The following is a 16,636-nucleotide window of genomic DNA, read 5'->3' as shown; positions in this document are numbered from 1 at the left end:
AGAATATGGGAGACTTCTCATATTCTCATAGAGAAGAACAGGGGAAGCCGGCAGGCTTGCTCAAATAATTCGTTTTCCCCGTTAACCGTTATTAATTCGTTATTTTCGTTTGTTTTGAAGCAATATACGGCATTGGTTGTCCACACGTCTGGATATCGCGGTTTCGAATCGCGAGAGGCCGTTTTTCGTTATGTCGTCGTTTTTTTCGTTAGGAAAAAAAAGCTTTTGCAAATCACCCAAACTCCGACCATTCAGGCCCTTTCCTTTTGCCCCTCAGCAAAAGGGGCGTCACGGGCTCAGCCAATGGGAGGGGGCGAGGGGGAAGGAGGCCGAGGAGGAGGAGGAAGATGGAGGGGGAAAATGGCCACCGCCGCCTCGCCTCAGCTCAGGCCTGATACTCAGAGGTTTTGACGTCTGTGCGAAGCTAGGCAAGTGGGGTTTATATATCTGTGGAAGGTCCAGGGTGGGAGAAAGAACTCTTGTCTGTGGGAGGCAAGTGTGAATGTTGCAATTGGTCACCTTGATTAGCATTGAATAGCCTTGCAGCTTCAAAGCCTGGCTGCTTCCTACCTGGGGGAATCCTTTGTTGGGAGGTATTAGCTGGCCCTGATTGTTTCCTGTCTGGAATTCCCATTTTCTGGGTGTTGTTCTTTTACTGTCCTGATTTTAGCTTTTCTGTAGCTAAAAATGCATATAAAATTGATTCTATAGGGAGGATAAATGATTGGATTTCAACTCCTACAGCTTAGCTTTCTCTGCCAATAATGGTACCATATCAAACTAAACCTCCCAAGATTCTGTAGCAGTGAGCCATCTTGGATATTGTAAGGGATTTATTATTATTATTATTATTATTATTATTATTATTATTATTATTATTATTATTATTAGACCTTGCTCCCAGGAAGGTGCCTTCGCTGTGGCTCCCAACTTATCTACCTTTCCACATATTCTCCACATTGTGTGTATGTGTATGTATATTATATATACATGAGCCCCGATGGCGAAGTGTGTTAAAGCACTGAGCTGCTGAACTTGCAGACCGAAAGGTCCCAGGTTCAAATCCCGGGAGCAGAGTGAGTGCCCGCTGTTAGCTCCAGCTTCTGCCAACCTAGCAGCTTGAAAACATGCCAATGTGAGTAGATCAATAGGTACCGCTGTGGCGGGAAGGTAATGGCACTCCATGTAGTCATGCCGGCCACATGACCTTGGAGGTGTCTATGGACAACACTGGCTCTTGGGCTTAGAAATGGAGATGAGCACCAACCCCCAGAGTCAGACATGACTGAACTTAATGTCAAGGGATACCTTTACCTTTACCTATATACACACACACACACACACACACACACACACACACACATTATGCAGGGACTATATATATATATACACAGTATATATCACACACACACCAATTTAACAAAGTTTCAGCCACAAAAACAAAGTTTCTGAAGTAGAATAATGACTTGCACAGTAAAGACAACCCAATTTAACAGGAAATAAGACTTTCAAACCAGGAACAGATTTCTGCAATTATTAAAAAATGGTTTATTATAAAAGCTATGAAAATTCGCCAAAAATCAGAGGATAAGGGAAACGTTCCAAATTTTGGTGAGCTATCAGTGTTAAATGTGTTCTACCACTGTACCAAGTTGGAAGAAGATCACTCAAAAAATGAGGGTGGGAGAGTCCTGTAAAGTCCTCTCCCTCTGTGCTGTTTTTGGGAATTGCGCATGCGCGTCCGCCATTAACGAATTAATTTTGAAAATAACGAATTTTCGTTAATTTCGAATTTTTTGGGGGGCCAAATTTGGAAATACCATCAGAAACGAAAAGCTGCCCCCCTCTAGTTTTGAAACGAGTTTAGAATCAAATTTTTCGTGGATCGATCAAGCCTAGAAGCCGGGCAGCAACACTTCCCCTTGTGGGATAGGTAAGGGGTGATGCGGGGTGCAGGATAACAGGTTCCCCACACCCTATACTAGATTCACCACAATCCATGGCAAACACCCCCCCCCCCCGTGATAAGGTTCAAAGTCCAATATTCATCTATGCCACATTGGCTCTCCAGTGAAACATAATGAGAAATCAGCACTAGAGTCAATATATTTGATCCATAAACACTTACGTTAGAGATGGACAAACTCCAGAGCCTAGAGTGTCATGGGTCCAGATTTTTAGCTCATCCTAAACTTTACGGGACTTCTGTCTGACACTTGGAGTGACCAGAAGTGATAACACAGTGTTGCTGTGAGTTTTCCGTGCTATATGGCCATGTTCAAAAAGCATTCTTTCCTGACGTTTCACCCAAATCTATGGCAGGCATCCTTAGCAGTTGTGAGCTCTGTTGGAAACTAGGCAAGTAGGGTTTATGTATCTGTGGAAGGTCCAGGGTGGGAGAAAAAACTCTTGTCTGCTTAAGGCAAGTGTGAATGTTGCAACTGGCCACCTTGATTAGCATTCAATGGCCTTGCAGCTTCAAACCTGGCTTCTTCCTGACTGAGGGAATTCTTTGTTGGGAGGTGTTAGGAGAGATATCAGGAGAGAATGCTTTTGGAGCATGACCATACAGCCCGGAAAACTCACAGCAACCCAGTGATTCTGGCCATGAAAGCCTTCGACAATATGGTGATAACACATGTATTTTTGGGGGGCGGGGAGTTGTTGTTAGTGGGAAAGTCCCCTGAAAGAGCTTTGTTCCTGTAAAAGGATAAGTGTTCCCTGGTGAGCAGGTATTATTTTAAGCCCCAAATAAAACAATACAAAATTGAGGCAGGTGCCAAAGCTCTTGAGAGGGATCCCTTGGAGTTGAAAGAATTGCAATAAAGTCTGCAAAAGACTGACTGTCTGACGTGTGTCTGTTTTACTAAGGCAAAGGAAGGGAGGAATTTAGTGCCCTTTCATTTCTCTGCCTTGCCAGGTTGCTTGATGTTTTACTTGGGGACATGTTGCTGCTATCTCAACTGCCCCGCCAGTCCTCAAACAAAAACCGCAAAAGACAAGGAGCAATTGTATTTTACATTTCTTTTCCTTTTTATCCCCATCCCCAAATCTCAACAAACACACACACAACCTACAATCTTATGGACATATATCTGGCAGTTCAGAGTAACATTTCGTGCAACTCATCAATTAAACTCAAATCCACTAAATTCTATACTTTATTATTTTTAAGGTGCCATAAAACTTTTCCTTTTGTTTCCTTTTTACCAAAATTGGTGATTTGTGCAGAAATATGGGTGGTGGGAGGGCAGCATATCTCTGTTGGCAGGAGGTAATTGTTAATGTGTACATATATCCCAACAGTGAAATATTTTAAGCTGCATTACACAGAAAGTATGTAAAGCATGCTTCTGGTTTTGATAGTGCCAGAGTCATCAGAAAATTCCAAAACATTGACATACAAGAATGCTGATGATATGGCAAACTGGACTGGATGGAGGTTATAGTCATAAAATTCACCAACAGCTTAGTCATTTCCATGTGTACTCCGAAGAAGATCCCACAGGGTTGTTCCTAGACAACAGTATGTCTAAGTCTGCAGTCGAAGTTGCCTTGGGCTACTGTCTTGTCTGCATGTATCTCTTTGTACATTTTTGTATTAAATTTACAAAATTAATCTGTAAAGAAGTGGAAGAGTGTTGTCTTACTGTTCATGTGATTAAATGATTCTCCATACCACAATTATAGAATGTGTACATCTTTGTCTTTGGCAGCTCAAAATGATCGTGACATCATGCTAGAAATTTCAAGATTTGGTGTAGAGTTTTTGGTTATTGTCCAAGTTTCATTTTTGAGTTTCCAGTGAAAATTCCAAACTCATTGGAGGGGTAAAAGTAAAAAAGGGGAACCAGCTATAATATACTCCTCTACAAATGACAGTAGATGTCTCAATATTTTATAGAGTGCTTTTTTAGTTCTCATCCAAGTGGCCGGTTTCATAGAATCATAGTGTTGGAAGAGACCACTTGGGCCATCCAGTCCAACCCTCTGCAATTGAAGCAGGAAAATTGCATTCAAAGAACTTCCGACAGATGGCCATCCAGCATCTGCTTAAAGACCTCCAAAGAAGGAGCCTCCACCACAATTCAGGGCAGAGAGTTCCACTGCTGAACAGCTCTCACGGTTAAAAAGTTCTTCCTAATCTTCAGGTGGAATCTCCTTTCCTGTAGTTTGAAGCCATTGTTCCGCATCCTAGTCTCCAGGGTAGCAAAAAACAAGCTTGCTCCCTCCTCCCTATGACTTCCCCTCACATATTTATACATGGCCATCATGTCTCCTCTCAGCCTTCTCTTCTGCAGGCTAAACATGTCCAGCTCTTTCATCCGCTCCTCATAGGGCTTGTTCTCCAGGCTCCAGTTTCAAGTCTAAAAGTAGAAATTCCAAAGGAGAGAAGCAAAAAGGGGACCTAGTGAAAAGGCATCAGAGAAGGTTGAAAGGGGACATGATGGCTATGTCTAAAAATTTGAAACATATCCAGAAAAGAGCAACCAAAATAATAAAAGATTTGGAAGCCAAGCCCAAGAAGAGTGGCTTAGTGGGCCGGGTATGTTTAGCTTGTCATGTTTAAATATTTGAAAGGATGTCACACTGAGGAAGGGGCAAGCTGTGTTCTGCTGCTCTAGAGCACTGCTTCTTAAACTGCGGGTCCTAACCCCAAATGGGGTCTCTCCATAACTGAAATGGGAGTCGTGAAAAACAGTAAAGAGGATGCCTGCCATAGATGTGGGATGTCAGGAGAGAATACTTCTGGAACATGGCCACACAGCCCGAAAGACATACAACAACCCTGTGAGCCCGGCCATGAAAGCCTTCGACAACACAACAGTAAAGAGTTTCTGAATGCCACCTAGAGGCTATTTTAGACACTGACACAAAAAATGGACTCTGCAGCAAATGCTTCAGCATTACTTCATGAAAATGAAGATCGGTCTGCTTAGCAAGCCTTGTAAATGCAGATTTATGATCTGTAAATATTTAATTTTACAGCTGTTTTAAATACCTATATGCCCAAGATCACTGGCACCCCTGGTGGCACAATGGGCTAAACCGCTGAGCTGCTGAACTTTCTGACCGAAAGGTCGGCAGTTCGAATTCGGGGAGCCAAGTGAGCTCCCACTTTTAGCTCCAGCTTCTGCCAACTTAGCAGTTCAAAAACATGCAAATGTGAGTAAATCAATAGGTACTGGTCCGGTTGGAAGGTAACGGTGCTTCATGTAGTCATGCCAGTCACATGACCTAGGGGGTGTCTATGGACAATGCTAGCTCTTTGGCTTAGAAATGGAGATGAGCACCAACCTCCAGAGTCGAACACAACTAGACTTAATGTCAGGAAAAAACCTTTACCTTTACTAAGATCACATAAATGTTTTTTGGGCAGAAAGGGGTCATGAGTGGAAAATGTTTTAAAATACCTACTCTAGAGACTAGGGCATGGAACATTGGGTTCAAATTGCAGGAAGAGCTATTCTACCTAAACATTAGGAAGAACTTCCTGATGGTAAGAACGATTTGGTAATGGAATATGTTGCCTCGGCGTTTGATGCCTCCCTTGACGTTTTAAAACAAAGACTGGATGGGCATGTGTTGGGAGTGATTGGGTGTTCTTGTACAGCAGGGGTTGGACTGAGTGGCCCTTGAGATTTCTTCCAACTCTTATCACTATAGGATTATATGATTAGAAGACTGCACCTAGATGCCTCAACATTAAACAAAATATTTTAGTTGTGTTTGCAGTGACTAGGTTCAAGTCAAAATTTGAAAGACAAGGCTTAAAAAACAAACAAAAGGGAACCTTTCATAGTTAACTGGGGAAAATGTTTAAAGGGCTAGAAATCAAGAGAGGGTTCTCTTACACACCTTTGTTGAGATTCCTGAAATAGTAAAATAGGCAGTGGTTAAGTCTGTGCTGTTAAGATTCCTGTATTTCTTAGAGGGTGATAAAATATGAGAGAACTCTCTAAAGTAAGAGAAGAACCAACTTTTTTCTGTGTATGTATATGTATGCATAACCCACACATACAGAGAGAACGCATGTTTGTGTGTGTATAAGCACACCCACCCTTCCAACCACATTGATTTTCCACACCTGCAGCTGTACAACCCACACTGGTTTGGCTGAGGTTTGATAACTCTATGCGAACCGGGGTGGGAGGTATAAATAGCTTCCTGAGGTGTGTTCAGCATATAATATGGAAAACCACAGCATAGAAACATTTTAAAAAGAATTATTTTGTTTTAGTTTGATGTCACAGGAAAAAAAACCCCAACATTTCAAAAACAATACTCCCACCACATTCCTTTTCTCTTTAGATTGGACTTACTTCTGTTGTCTTTTTCAGGTTACAGGCAGGACTGTTTTCTTTCGGTTTCTTGGGATGAAAGAGCTCACTTAAAAGCCTCTGTGTTTTCAAACTATTAGAAGTTGGCCCAGCTAATTATAATATTCTTAGATTCTGCCAAATGGTGCAAAAGTATTACAGAAACCAATTTAAATAAAGTATTGGCTAAATCTAGGGCGTTCTTGGCTTACTTTTCAGTTTTACCTTTTCTATTTCTTTGTTTTGTGACATCTTCATTTAAACACTGGGGAATGGGATCCAGTATGCCTGTGTAGGATGTAGTTTGAAATATCTGAATATGGGATTTGCTTACTCTGTTTTGAAAGATGAAGGAAATATTTAAAATGCATCCATTGCTAACAGGGTTTTTTTTAAAACCAGTAATCAATTTGAAAGGAAAAAGGACTATAAATAAAAACGTAAGCAAAGGATATGTCTGTTCGACTATACTACTTTTTTGAAAAGTCCTAGTGAACTCTGCTTTTTTAAACCTATTGATATCATAGTAAGCAAATCCTTTAAGCTTGTTTATCTGTCATTATAGGTAAATGGATCTCTGGATATAGAATACTCATTGCTAGGAGCAAAGGAATAGCTTCCACTTTCATACTGGAACTGACATTGCTTTGGTCAGTTGAAACAAAGCAATTCCTATTTCCTACTACAAAACAGAGGAATACAAATGTTTATTAAATGTAAGCTTGAATAAATGTGTATACTCAAGTTGTCACCTTGCAACCTGGACATCAAACAAAGACATTTTAGTCTCCAGTTGTCAGAGAAAACAAATTGTAGCAGCGACTCTACTTTTTGCTTCCTAAATCCATTTTCATCATTTGTTTGTGTGTAGGGCAGAAAAGAAAGAATTCATCTGTCTTCCTTACATTTTTCATACATGCATGCATTTATTCAGTTTTTCAATGTTACACATTGCTTGAACACATCTCCCCCATTGCCTAAAATGCATTTAAACAGGCTTTTATACTCATAGAATCATAGTTGGAAGAGACCTCGTGGGCCATCCAGTCCAACCCCCTGCCAAGAAGCAGGAAAAGTGCATTCAAAGCACCCCCAACAGATGGCCATCCAGCCTCTGTTTAAAGGCCTCCAAAGAAGGATCCTCCCCCACAGTCCGGGGCAGAGAGTTCCACTGTTGAACATCTCTCACAGTGAGGAAGTTCTTCCTAATGTTCAGTGGAATTTCCTTTCCTATAGTTTGAAGCCATTGTTCCGCATCCTAGTCTCTAGGGCAGCAGAAAACAAGCTTGCTCCCTCCTCCCTATGACTTCCCTTGACATATTTATACATGGTCATCATGTCACCTCTCAGTCTTCTCTTCTGCAGGTTTAAGCCGCTCCTCACAGGGCTTGTTCTCCAGACCCTTGATCATTTTAGTCACTCTCCTCTGGACACATTCCAGCTTGTCAACATCTCCCTTCAATTGTGGTGCCCAGAATTGGACACAGTATTCCAGGTGTGGTCTGACCAAGGCAGAATAGAGGGGTAGCATGACTTCCCTGGATCTAGACACTAGACTCCTATTTACGCAGGCCAAAATCCCATTGGCTTTTTAAAGCTACCGCATCACACATGAAATGTGCATAACTTTCTGAGCATATTTCTTAAATGTGTGAATTTGAATGAGTACAGACCACAGACAAGGGAGAATGGAAGAGGAAAGAACACAAATGCCTTTTACCTCCCTGTTCATGGGAAACCTCAAAGTTGATTTCCAATGTCTGATTGACAATCCTAGTTGTGAGCGGTATTTGTGTTGGTGAGAGGCAAATGGGCCCGATGTTGCACACTAACAGATGAAAAGAACCAAAGCATTTTGCATCTACTCCCTGACACTTCCCCAGCTAAATCCATTCAAATATAGAATATTCTTTTCAAAGCCAAGTTAATATGTCAGCTGCTCTCCAAATCATCTGCCAGTCATCTTGGTTTCCTTCTCCCCTGCCTTTTTGGCTCATGTCACATAGAAGTACTTTTCTTCCATTACCACAATTTACCTTGTGCTGATTGCCCCTTTGCTTCTCTTTCCGTTTTCCTGTTTCCACCACTTTCCTTGGCAGGGGCTGCCTTTAGAGGCACACCAAAGCAAAGCTGGTCTGGGCTGCATTAAAGGCCTGCTGTATATATGAGGAAATTGCAGGGCCTGCTTGCCAGCAGCCAATACAGTTGCAAGTGAGCCGGGAAGCAGGGCTTCAAACAAATCAGCCCTTCTCAGTTGAGCAGAAGTAATAACCATATGTATTTCTGGGTTGTAGAGCACATTAAACTGGACAGAGGTTTTTTGCTGGAGAGGCAAACCTTCCCCCCCTCCCTCCCTAATTTGTGTTGTTATTGGCACTGGAATAGGTTCTGCTCCAGTCAAGGGTAGATTTCCCAAAACTGAGATGCGATGTGGTGGGCAGGTTCAGATCAGGCCAACAACCCATATCCTCTTCCTTGGAAACTTTACTCCAATACCAGGTGGATGGCAGGAGATGTTGCTATTATTAGAGCACTCTGCGCATGCTCTTCTCCAATATTACATCTGCTCAAGTTTCACTTCTGTCACTAAAAAACAGTTTCAGGGTCAGATTGCATCAGTGACTATATTCCGACCACAACATCTACGTTGCAGTGAAAGATAAGTAAAATAGAATAAAAGACATTATAGATGGATTCTGTTTTACAGCAACAGCAACATCTGATCTTACTATTAATAGGGACTGAGAACTGGTTCTTCTTCAGCAATGCATTAGAAGCAAAAGTCTTAAGTATTCCATTTATATGTCCAGGGACACAGAACATGGATCTAGAGGTGAAAATTAGATTAATAAACCTTATTCCAGATTTTTCAAATATGGGTAATGGAAATTAGGGAGAATGCTTCCCCTCCTCTTTGCTCAACATATATGGTGCTATCTAAAGCACTGTGTGTATATGTGTCTACACCTTCAAATTTTTTTCTATGTCAGTGCGACTTGAGAAACTGCAAGTCACTTCTGATGTGAGAGAATTGGCTGTCTGCAAGGACGTTGCTCAGGGGAGATCCAAATATTTTGATGTTTTTACCATCCTTGTGGGAGGCTTTTCTCATGTCCCCACATGGAGCTGGAGCTGATAGAGGGAGCTCATCAGCGCTCTCCCCAGGTTGGATTCGAACAGGTAACCTTCAGGTCGGCAAACCAACCTTCAAGTAATCAGTCCTGCTGGCACAAGAGTTTAACCCACTGCACCACTGTCAACTCATGACAACCATATAGCTTTCTTAAGGGTTTTTAATGCAACAAATATTCAGACATGATTTTTCATTCCCTTCCTCTAAAATTTAGTCCCTCATCCACTACATTTTCTAGGAAGTAGCTTCCAAAATCAGATGAGATCTGGTCACTTCAGGTTATTTAGGCCTACATCAGAAATATATTGTACTGTACTAAATGGAACCCACTTGCTAGTGAATGCGCTTCGGATTGCATTTTCAGCCTTCTGGTGGTTTAGTTCATTTTGCGTCTGAATTTTCATAAGGAAGAAGAAGATGTTTCCAAAGTAGCAATTTTCAGTGATATGGGTACTCACTCATCCCAAACCCTTGCATTCTCATCTTATCTCACTTGTTTCAAACTGCTTTGAAAAAAAAAAAAGATCCCACAGCAATTGCAGCAAAATACTTTCAGGTGTGATTTGAGTTTTGTATTATTGTCTCACTTAAAATCGTGATGAGACATTCTTGATGGTTGTGTAATTCTACCATTTCATCTTCAGTGATATCCTTTCTCCGGTCACACCACTAGTTTTTTTAAAAGGAATACATTTTACAACATTACATCCCTCATCCCCAAATAGCCGCGTGGAAGAACTCTGTGAAACTGACAAAGCGCATGCATTTCACGTGGTATCTTTGGTGGTTCTGAGATACACAGAAGGGAGAACTGTATGAAGTTTCATCATGTGTACACCACGATCTTTGTGCTGAATAATGGAGATGTGTTGATGAAATTGGCAACACTTCTCTCAACCCTACCTCTCAGGGGAAAGCCCATGAAATGAACAAATTTTGTCAGTTTCACTGATCTCCTCCTGTATCTTCTCTCCAGATAAAGGAGGAGAGTGCCTGACATTTGCATGGCATCTTAAGCCAATGTGGTTGAAAGTGGGAAAGAGAGGTAAACATATGCATACAGAGAAAAAAATAAAGGAAAAATACAAGTGAAATGCACAAGGTCCTCCCTAATTTGGCAGTTTTATGGGGCTCTTCTTGGCTTGAAACCATTACTGAAGGGCACTTACACATGTTAACTATGCACACATGTGTATGAAAGAGAAGCAGGATTGTGGGGGAAACAGAAATTAGGCTCTTGATGTCTGGAAGCTGCATATCAAAATGGTCCAGTCTCTCAATATGAGCATCACTGTCATCATGTTCAAAAACACAAGTAGAGCCTGCTGTTATAATCCCTTTCCTCTTCTATCCCTGGAGTTTGTTTTTTTTTACAATTGTGTCACATCAAGATTTTGGATCATGCCTGAATCTATCTATCTATCTATCTATCTATCTATCTATCTATCTATCTATCTATCTATCTATCTATCTTATCTATCTATCTATCTATCTATCTATCTATCTATCTATCTATCTGTTACAGCATGATCCTCCTATCCACAGAACCAATATACATGGTTTTACTTATTCAGTTGTTCGTTTAAGGCCTCCTGTATGTCCTCTTCAGTCATTTGTACCAATGAGAACAACAGGGGCCATTGTTTCATCCATGGTTTCATGCATCCATGCAAAGCGTTGCAGTGAGTTTTCTGGGCTATATGACCATGTTCCAGAAGCACTCTCTCCTGACATTGCACCAATATCAATGGCAGGCATCCCCAGAGGATGTGAGGGCAGGAGAAAATGCTTCTAGAACATGACCATACAGCCTGGAAAACTCACAACAACTCAGTGATTCCGGCCATGAAAGCCTTTGACAACACATCCATGCAAAGTTTGGGACTATATCTCCTGCTTCCTGGTCTTTTGGCTACAATCAGGTATAGCTATTGGGGTTATGGACCTAACCTGTATGTAAGCAGATGCTGCCGTTCCAAAGAGGCTGATCCAGAGTTTCTTCAAGTGCATTATATACACATAAATGCACACTGATGTATGTATATATAATTATGCATCCTAGTGCTGATGTGCTAAAATATTCTTTAAAGAGGGGAAATATCTCTCCTTGAAAACTAGAACAGTAGCAGAAAAAGCGATTGCTGCCAGTAATAGAGGGGGAAAAGTATCACCTTCCAAAGAGTTGTTATCTTCTTTGAAGAGAAACTATTACCGTGATGCTAGTATCATAAAATTAAATGAAAGATATTTGTTCTAAACTGATTAGAGCAAATATGTAATTATCTCAATCACCTATGTGAATAATTTCACATTTAGGATTTCTTGAAAAGGGATACCCAACCTGTCTGTTTGATTTCCTCTGTTATGGGTTTATAAATAAATACTTAGTATATAAATCAACACTTAGTCAAATGGACATCATCATGGGTGGCAACAATACCACCATCGTAAGCATCAAAATCATCATGTTATTATTACTACTATTATTTACCTTCTTTGGTTTCTCATGGTGGGACACATGCTTCTCTTGGGCAGGTGACGGTGACCGGCTCCTTCTTCCTGCATTGAAAGGACCACTTCCAGAATGGCATGATGTCTTCTGGACCCAAGGGGGAGGTCCAAGAAGATCATGGATGAGCATGAAGAGATTGGAAAGAAGCAGAAGAGAAAAATAAAACAATCAGGAAGAAGCTGGTCTTATAAGATCTTGACATCTTGGTTTAGGAAGAAAACTTGAGCTTGAAATTTTTATTTTGAAGTATGGAAATGGGGAGGTGGTGTCCTGGAAGTTCTAGTAGCAAAAAATAACTTATTCAAGCTCAGGAGATATCAACATCTTGCTAAGCAGGATCTGTGTCTCAGGAGTTCAGACATAAGGTTCACCTACACTGTACAATTGGTACCACTTTAACTGCCATGGTCCAATGATATGGGATCCTGGATTTTGTAGTATTATGTGATCTTTAGACTCACTGAACTACAAATCCTAGAATCCCACAGGGCCATTGCAGCTAAAGTGTCAAACTGCATGAATTCTATAATGTAGATGCAACCTATATTAGTTACTGGGGACCATGACATAGAAGGTGCCATGGCTTTCATGCCCAGTTGGTGGGCTTCGTGTGGAAAAAAAATGTAGGATGGCTGCTATGTGAGATTTGGCTGAGTTAAACAAAGGGGGTATAATTTGCACAGGGATGGAAAAACAAAATGAGGGTATGCTTAAACATCTCTCCAAGAATGCTACTTCCCAAAACCTATGTACAGAAGCAGCTGCATAATGGAGCTGCTAATTATTTCAATAAATAAATAAACGTCAGGTCAACATTTGCACTTTGATGTTTCTTCCATCTACCCTTCCAAACACCCCACCTAGGCTGAAGAAGCACTGTGCAGAATGCAAAGACCAACCTAAATTTGTAGAATTGAAATTGTTCTGAATAAAGGTATATCTACATGCTTCAGGTCCAATCTATCTTCGTGACCGCATCTCGTTCTCCGAACTGGCGAGGGCATTGAGATCTGCTGGGGAGGCCCTTCTCTCAGTCCCACTTCCATCTAAAGTACGGTTGGTGGGGACGAGAGAGAGGCCTTCTCAGTGGTGACCTCCCGGCTCTGGAATACCAGCCCTAAGGAAATTAGATTAGCCTCCATTCTTCAAGCCTTTCGGGTGAGTCTGAAAACATGGCTCTTCAGACAGGCCTTTGATCTCGAGCAATCTAGTGTCAGCCTGATTAATCTCAGATTGTACTGCTCCACATTTTGATTGTTATCTGGTTTATTCGCAGGTTCTACTGCATTTTAGGAATTTTAATAATTTTATACTTTTACATTTTTATTAGTTGGATTTTATATGCGCTGATGATTATATTTATGTCATTTTATACTGTGTATTGTTTTCTATATATGGCACTTGGAGTGCTTTTGTGAGCCACCCCAAATCACTTCGGAGAGATGGTGGTGGGATACAAATAAAGATTTATTCTTATTTATTATATTATTATCTTATCTGGGAATTTTTGATTTTGTTTCATTCTCAGTGATGAACATAGCTAACCTTTGCTGACCCTCTATTGACCCTCAGTTGTCTGACCTAAAATCCAAGATCTAGAGAGGAATATAAGAAAATGGAAGCAGCTGGGCGAGAGGCAAACAAATCTGAAACTTGAAATACTACTAGCGATTATTCTGCATAACCTCTGTTGAAATAAATGGGAGCCATGTAAGGCTACAGGAGCATTCATTCTCAGCTTCTGCTAATTTTAACAACTTGTGCGGATTGGGTGCTACATAAATTTACAGGAGAAAGAGATTAAAGTTTGATAAAGTCACCATTTGGACTATAATGTCCAGGCTCCTTCATGTTGGTTGAGGGATCCATGGAATTGTAGTCCAAAAATGATTAATCCCTCATTTTTTCTTAGGAGCTGACATTTGGATTTTCTGCCTCAATCACCTAGTCTTGGGACTCAAAAGTCTGTAAAATGAATATGTGAAATGAAGATCTCTGTCTCATGTCTTCCAACTGTCGCGACCCAGGCTACAGAGCACCAATAACCATACGCAGAGGCCAGATTCTATCTAATATCTTTATTAAGGAAATATATAAAGTTAGTAAAAGCAAATGTAAAAGTTAGTCCAGAAATAGACCTTTCAGGGAAGGTCAAAATTAGTCCAAAAAAGCAATGTCCAATAAGAAATATTATGGTCCAAAGTTGTAATCCAATAACCGAAACACTCACTTTGCCAGGCAAAGTGAGGGGAATTGACAAGGTCCTTTAGTCCATAACTTGAGCGAGGCTAGGAAATAACTTGATACTTGAAACAAGGCTTGAACGTGGAACAAGGTAACTAGGTACAAGAACAAGGTCCGTGGAATAACTTGATAAAATCCGTGGTACAAGGCAAGGATTGGTCCTGGGAAACAAGGCAAAGTCCGTAGGTAAACAAAGGCTGGAAGCAAGGCGAAAGCTGGAAAGCAGGGCAAGGCTTGAGCAGTAGCGAGGCTTGAGTCGGAGCGCGCTGTCCAGACACAACTCGCTCCGTAGGCTGACGAATTGACTCCGCGAAGTTACTACGCGGTTAAAACACCTATATAGAGTCTAACTTTCCCACCGAAGCCGTTCTCTGGGAAACAGAAACGAAAGCTAAACTCTGAGACCAGATGTTAAACTCCTTAAAGATTCTCACGAGAAGCAGTCTTAATTGGCTACATTCTTAGCTGCAATTCTTGCACTCCTGCGCGAAGCTGATTCCAAACTTCTCTGTTGTTTACAAAACTCCCGGCGCAAGAACACGGGAGAAGTAGGCTCTGGGCTTGTTTGACATACTTCTGGGAGACAACTTTCTTGCAGGTGCAAGGTTCCCAGATCTGCCTGGGAAAGATCTGGCTGAGAAGATTCCAGTTCAGACTGGGAAGGTAAAAAACCCAAGTTTTCATCTTCATCAGGAATTACAGTGTCCTGAGCAGGACTACAAGGCCCATGGGTCATCACACCAACCACAGTAGAGTCTCGCTTATCTAACATAAACAGGCTGGCAGACTGTTGGTGAAAATGTTGTATAATAAGGAGGGATTAAAGAAAAGCCCATTAAACGTCAAATTACGTTATGTTTTTACAAGTTAACACCAAAGCATGTTTTACAACATATCGACAGAAAAGGCAGTTCCAATACACGATAACGTTATGTAGTAATTACTGTTTTTATGAATTTAGAACCAAATAGCAATGTATTGAAAACACTGACTACGAAAACATTGACTACTAAAATGAGTAGAAATAAAGATAGAATTGCTGCCTAGAGAAACAGCTGTGGATTCGGGTTGGAGGCAGACGACGTTGGATAATACAGAACGTTGGATGAGCGAAGGTTGGATAAGCGAGACTCTAGTATATCTCAATTAGGCAGCTTTTTCAGCTTTAAAAAAATGTCCCAGTTTCTCTCTTTCAGTTCCACTTTTCCTCTTCATCCTCGCTTTCCTTCGGTTTCTGCAAACTGAGTTCAAAGTGCAAAAGTAGTTTGCTCTTAACTCAGTGGGGAGACAGAAGAGGGAGGCCAAATCTTGTCCTTTCCAGTCAGCTCTGCAAAAGCAAACTGCTGCAGCCTCTCCTAACTTGTCTGTTTTTCCTCATTCATACATTTTGCCATCTTGATCACACTCTGATGTTGCTTGGCCACATGTGTCCCAGTTATCGTCTTTGAAAGGTTAGAGAGTATGTTGCCTTAACTGCCTGGCACTCTGTACATCCTTAGGGGCCACTGATCTTTTGGCTCTCTCTCCGTAGCTTGCCCTGGAGCTGAGTAAGGGCAACTCTCTTGCTTACCTATCTCACTGGGCTGCCAGGAAGGCAAACAAGCTAAGGAATGGTAAAAGCAAATTTGCTCATTGCTATATAAACGTTTGTTAATGCTCACAAACGATAAAACAATCTTACCATAGCCCTGTTGTCTCTTTCTGACTACTAGAAATAAATATCTGCGTTTGGGGAATGACCAAACTTGATTTCAGGTGATCGGCAAAGAAAAATACAAGATTAGGAATAATGGAAGGCAAGGCGTGGAGCTCTCCGGTTTGCCTTTGGGGAGTTGGCTGGCATTCTTAATCATTCTAAGTGACAGGAGCGATAACCACTCATGACTTCCAGATAGTGTTGAGTTCCTTGCCAACTTGCCCTGAATCCAGCTTAAACAAACACACACACACACACACACACACACACACACACACACACACACACACATCCCATTATATCTGTAACATTCAAAGAATCATCACCATTACAGCTATTGCCTTTCTCAGGGGGGAATATCAATCTACTGATCCATCACTGATTAATGGAGAAGAGCCAAAACTAATCCTAAAGTATATGGTTTGCATGCAAACTGCAAGGTGTATCGTCCCCAGAGTGAAACTCTTGAAAGACCCCTGTGGGACCTCTGTCTAAAAAAGAGTAGCAGTTCAACACCTCAAAAGCTGAAAGTCTCCTAATTCTGGTGAAGATCTAGGCCCCTTCTACACTGCCGTTTAATTCCGATTACCAAAGCAGGTAATCCACATTATCTGCTTTGAAATGGATTACATGAGTCTACACTGCCATATAACCCAGTTCAAAGCAGATAATCTGGATTTTAGATGGCAGTGTAGAGGGGGTCCTAGAGTAGCATTCAGAAGTCTTTTCTC

At 41.2% G+C, this 16,636-nt stretch overlaps 1 protein-coding gene across 4 annotated transcripts in view; it reads right to left on the bottom strand.

Annotated features, from left to right (window-relative positions):
* The window catches only part of mllt6 (MLLT6, PHD finger containing), a 141,236-nt gene that overhangs the window by 81,500 nt on the left and 43,100 nt on the right, over window positions 1-16,636 (bottom strand). For 2 of the 4 annotated variants that reach the window (XM_016994601.2, XM_008113421.3), the window contains exon 7: window positions 11,945-12,052. In XM_016994601.2, coding sequence (XP_016850090.1) covers window positions 11,945-12,052 — 108 coding nt within the window. The remainder of the gene's footprint in view (window positions 1-11,944; window positions 12,053-16,636) is intronic. The other 2 variants (XM_016994602.2, XM_062957744.1) reach the window with 1 other exon arrangement.

The sequence above is a fragment of the Anolis carolinensis genome, chromosome 6, assembly GCF_035594765.1.
Source record: "Anolis carolinensis isolate JA03-04 chromosome 6, rAnoCar3.1.pri, whole genome shotgun sequence".
In the NCBI taxonomy this organism is placed as follows: Eukaryota; Metazoa; Chordata; class Lepidosauria; order Squamata; family Dactyloidae; genus Anolis; species Anolis carolinensis.
Note: the sequence above shows the minus strand (reverse complement) of the source record. Positions and strands in the feature narration are given on the sequence as shown.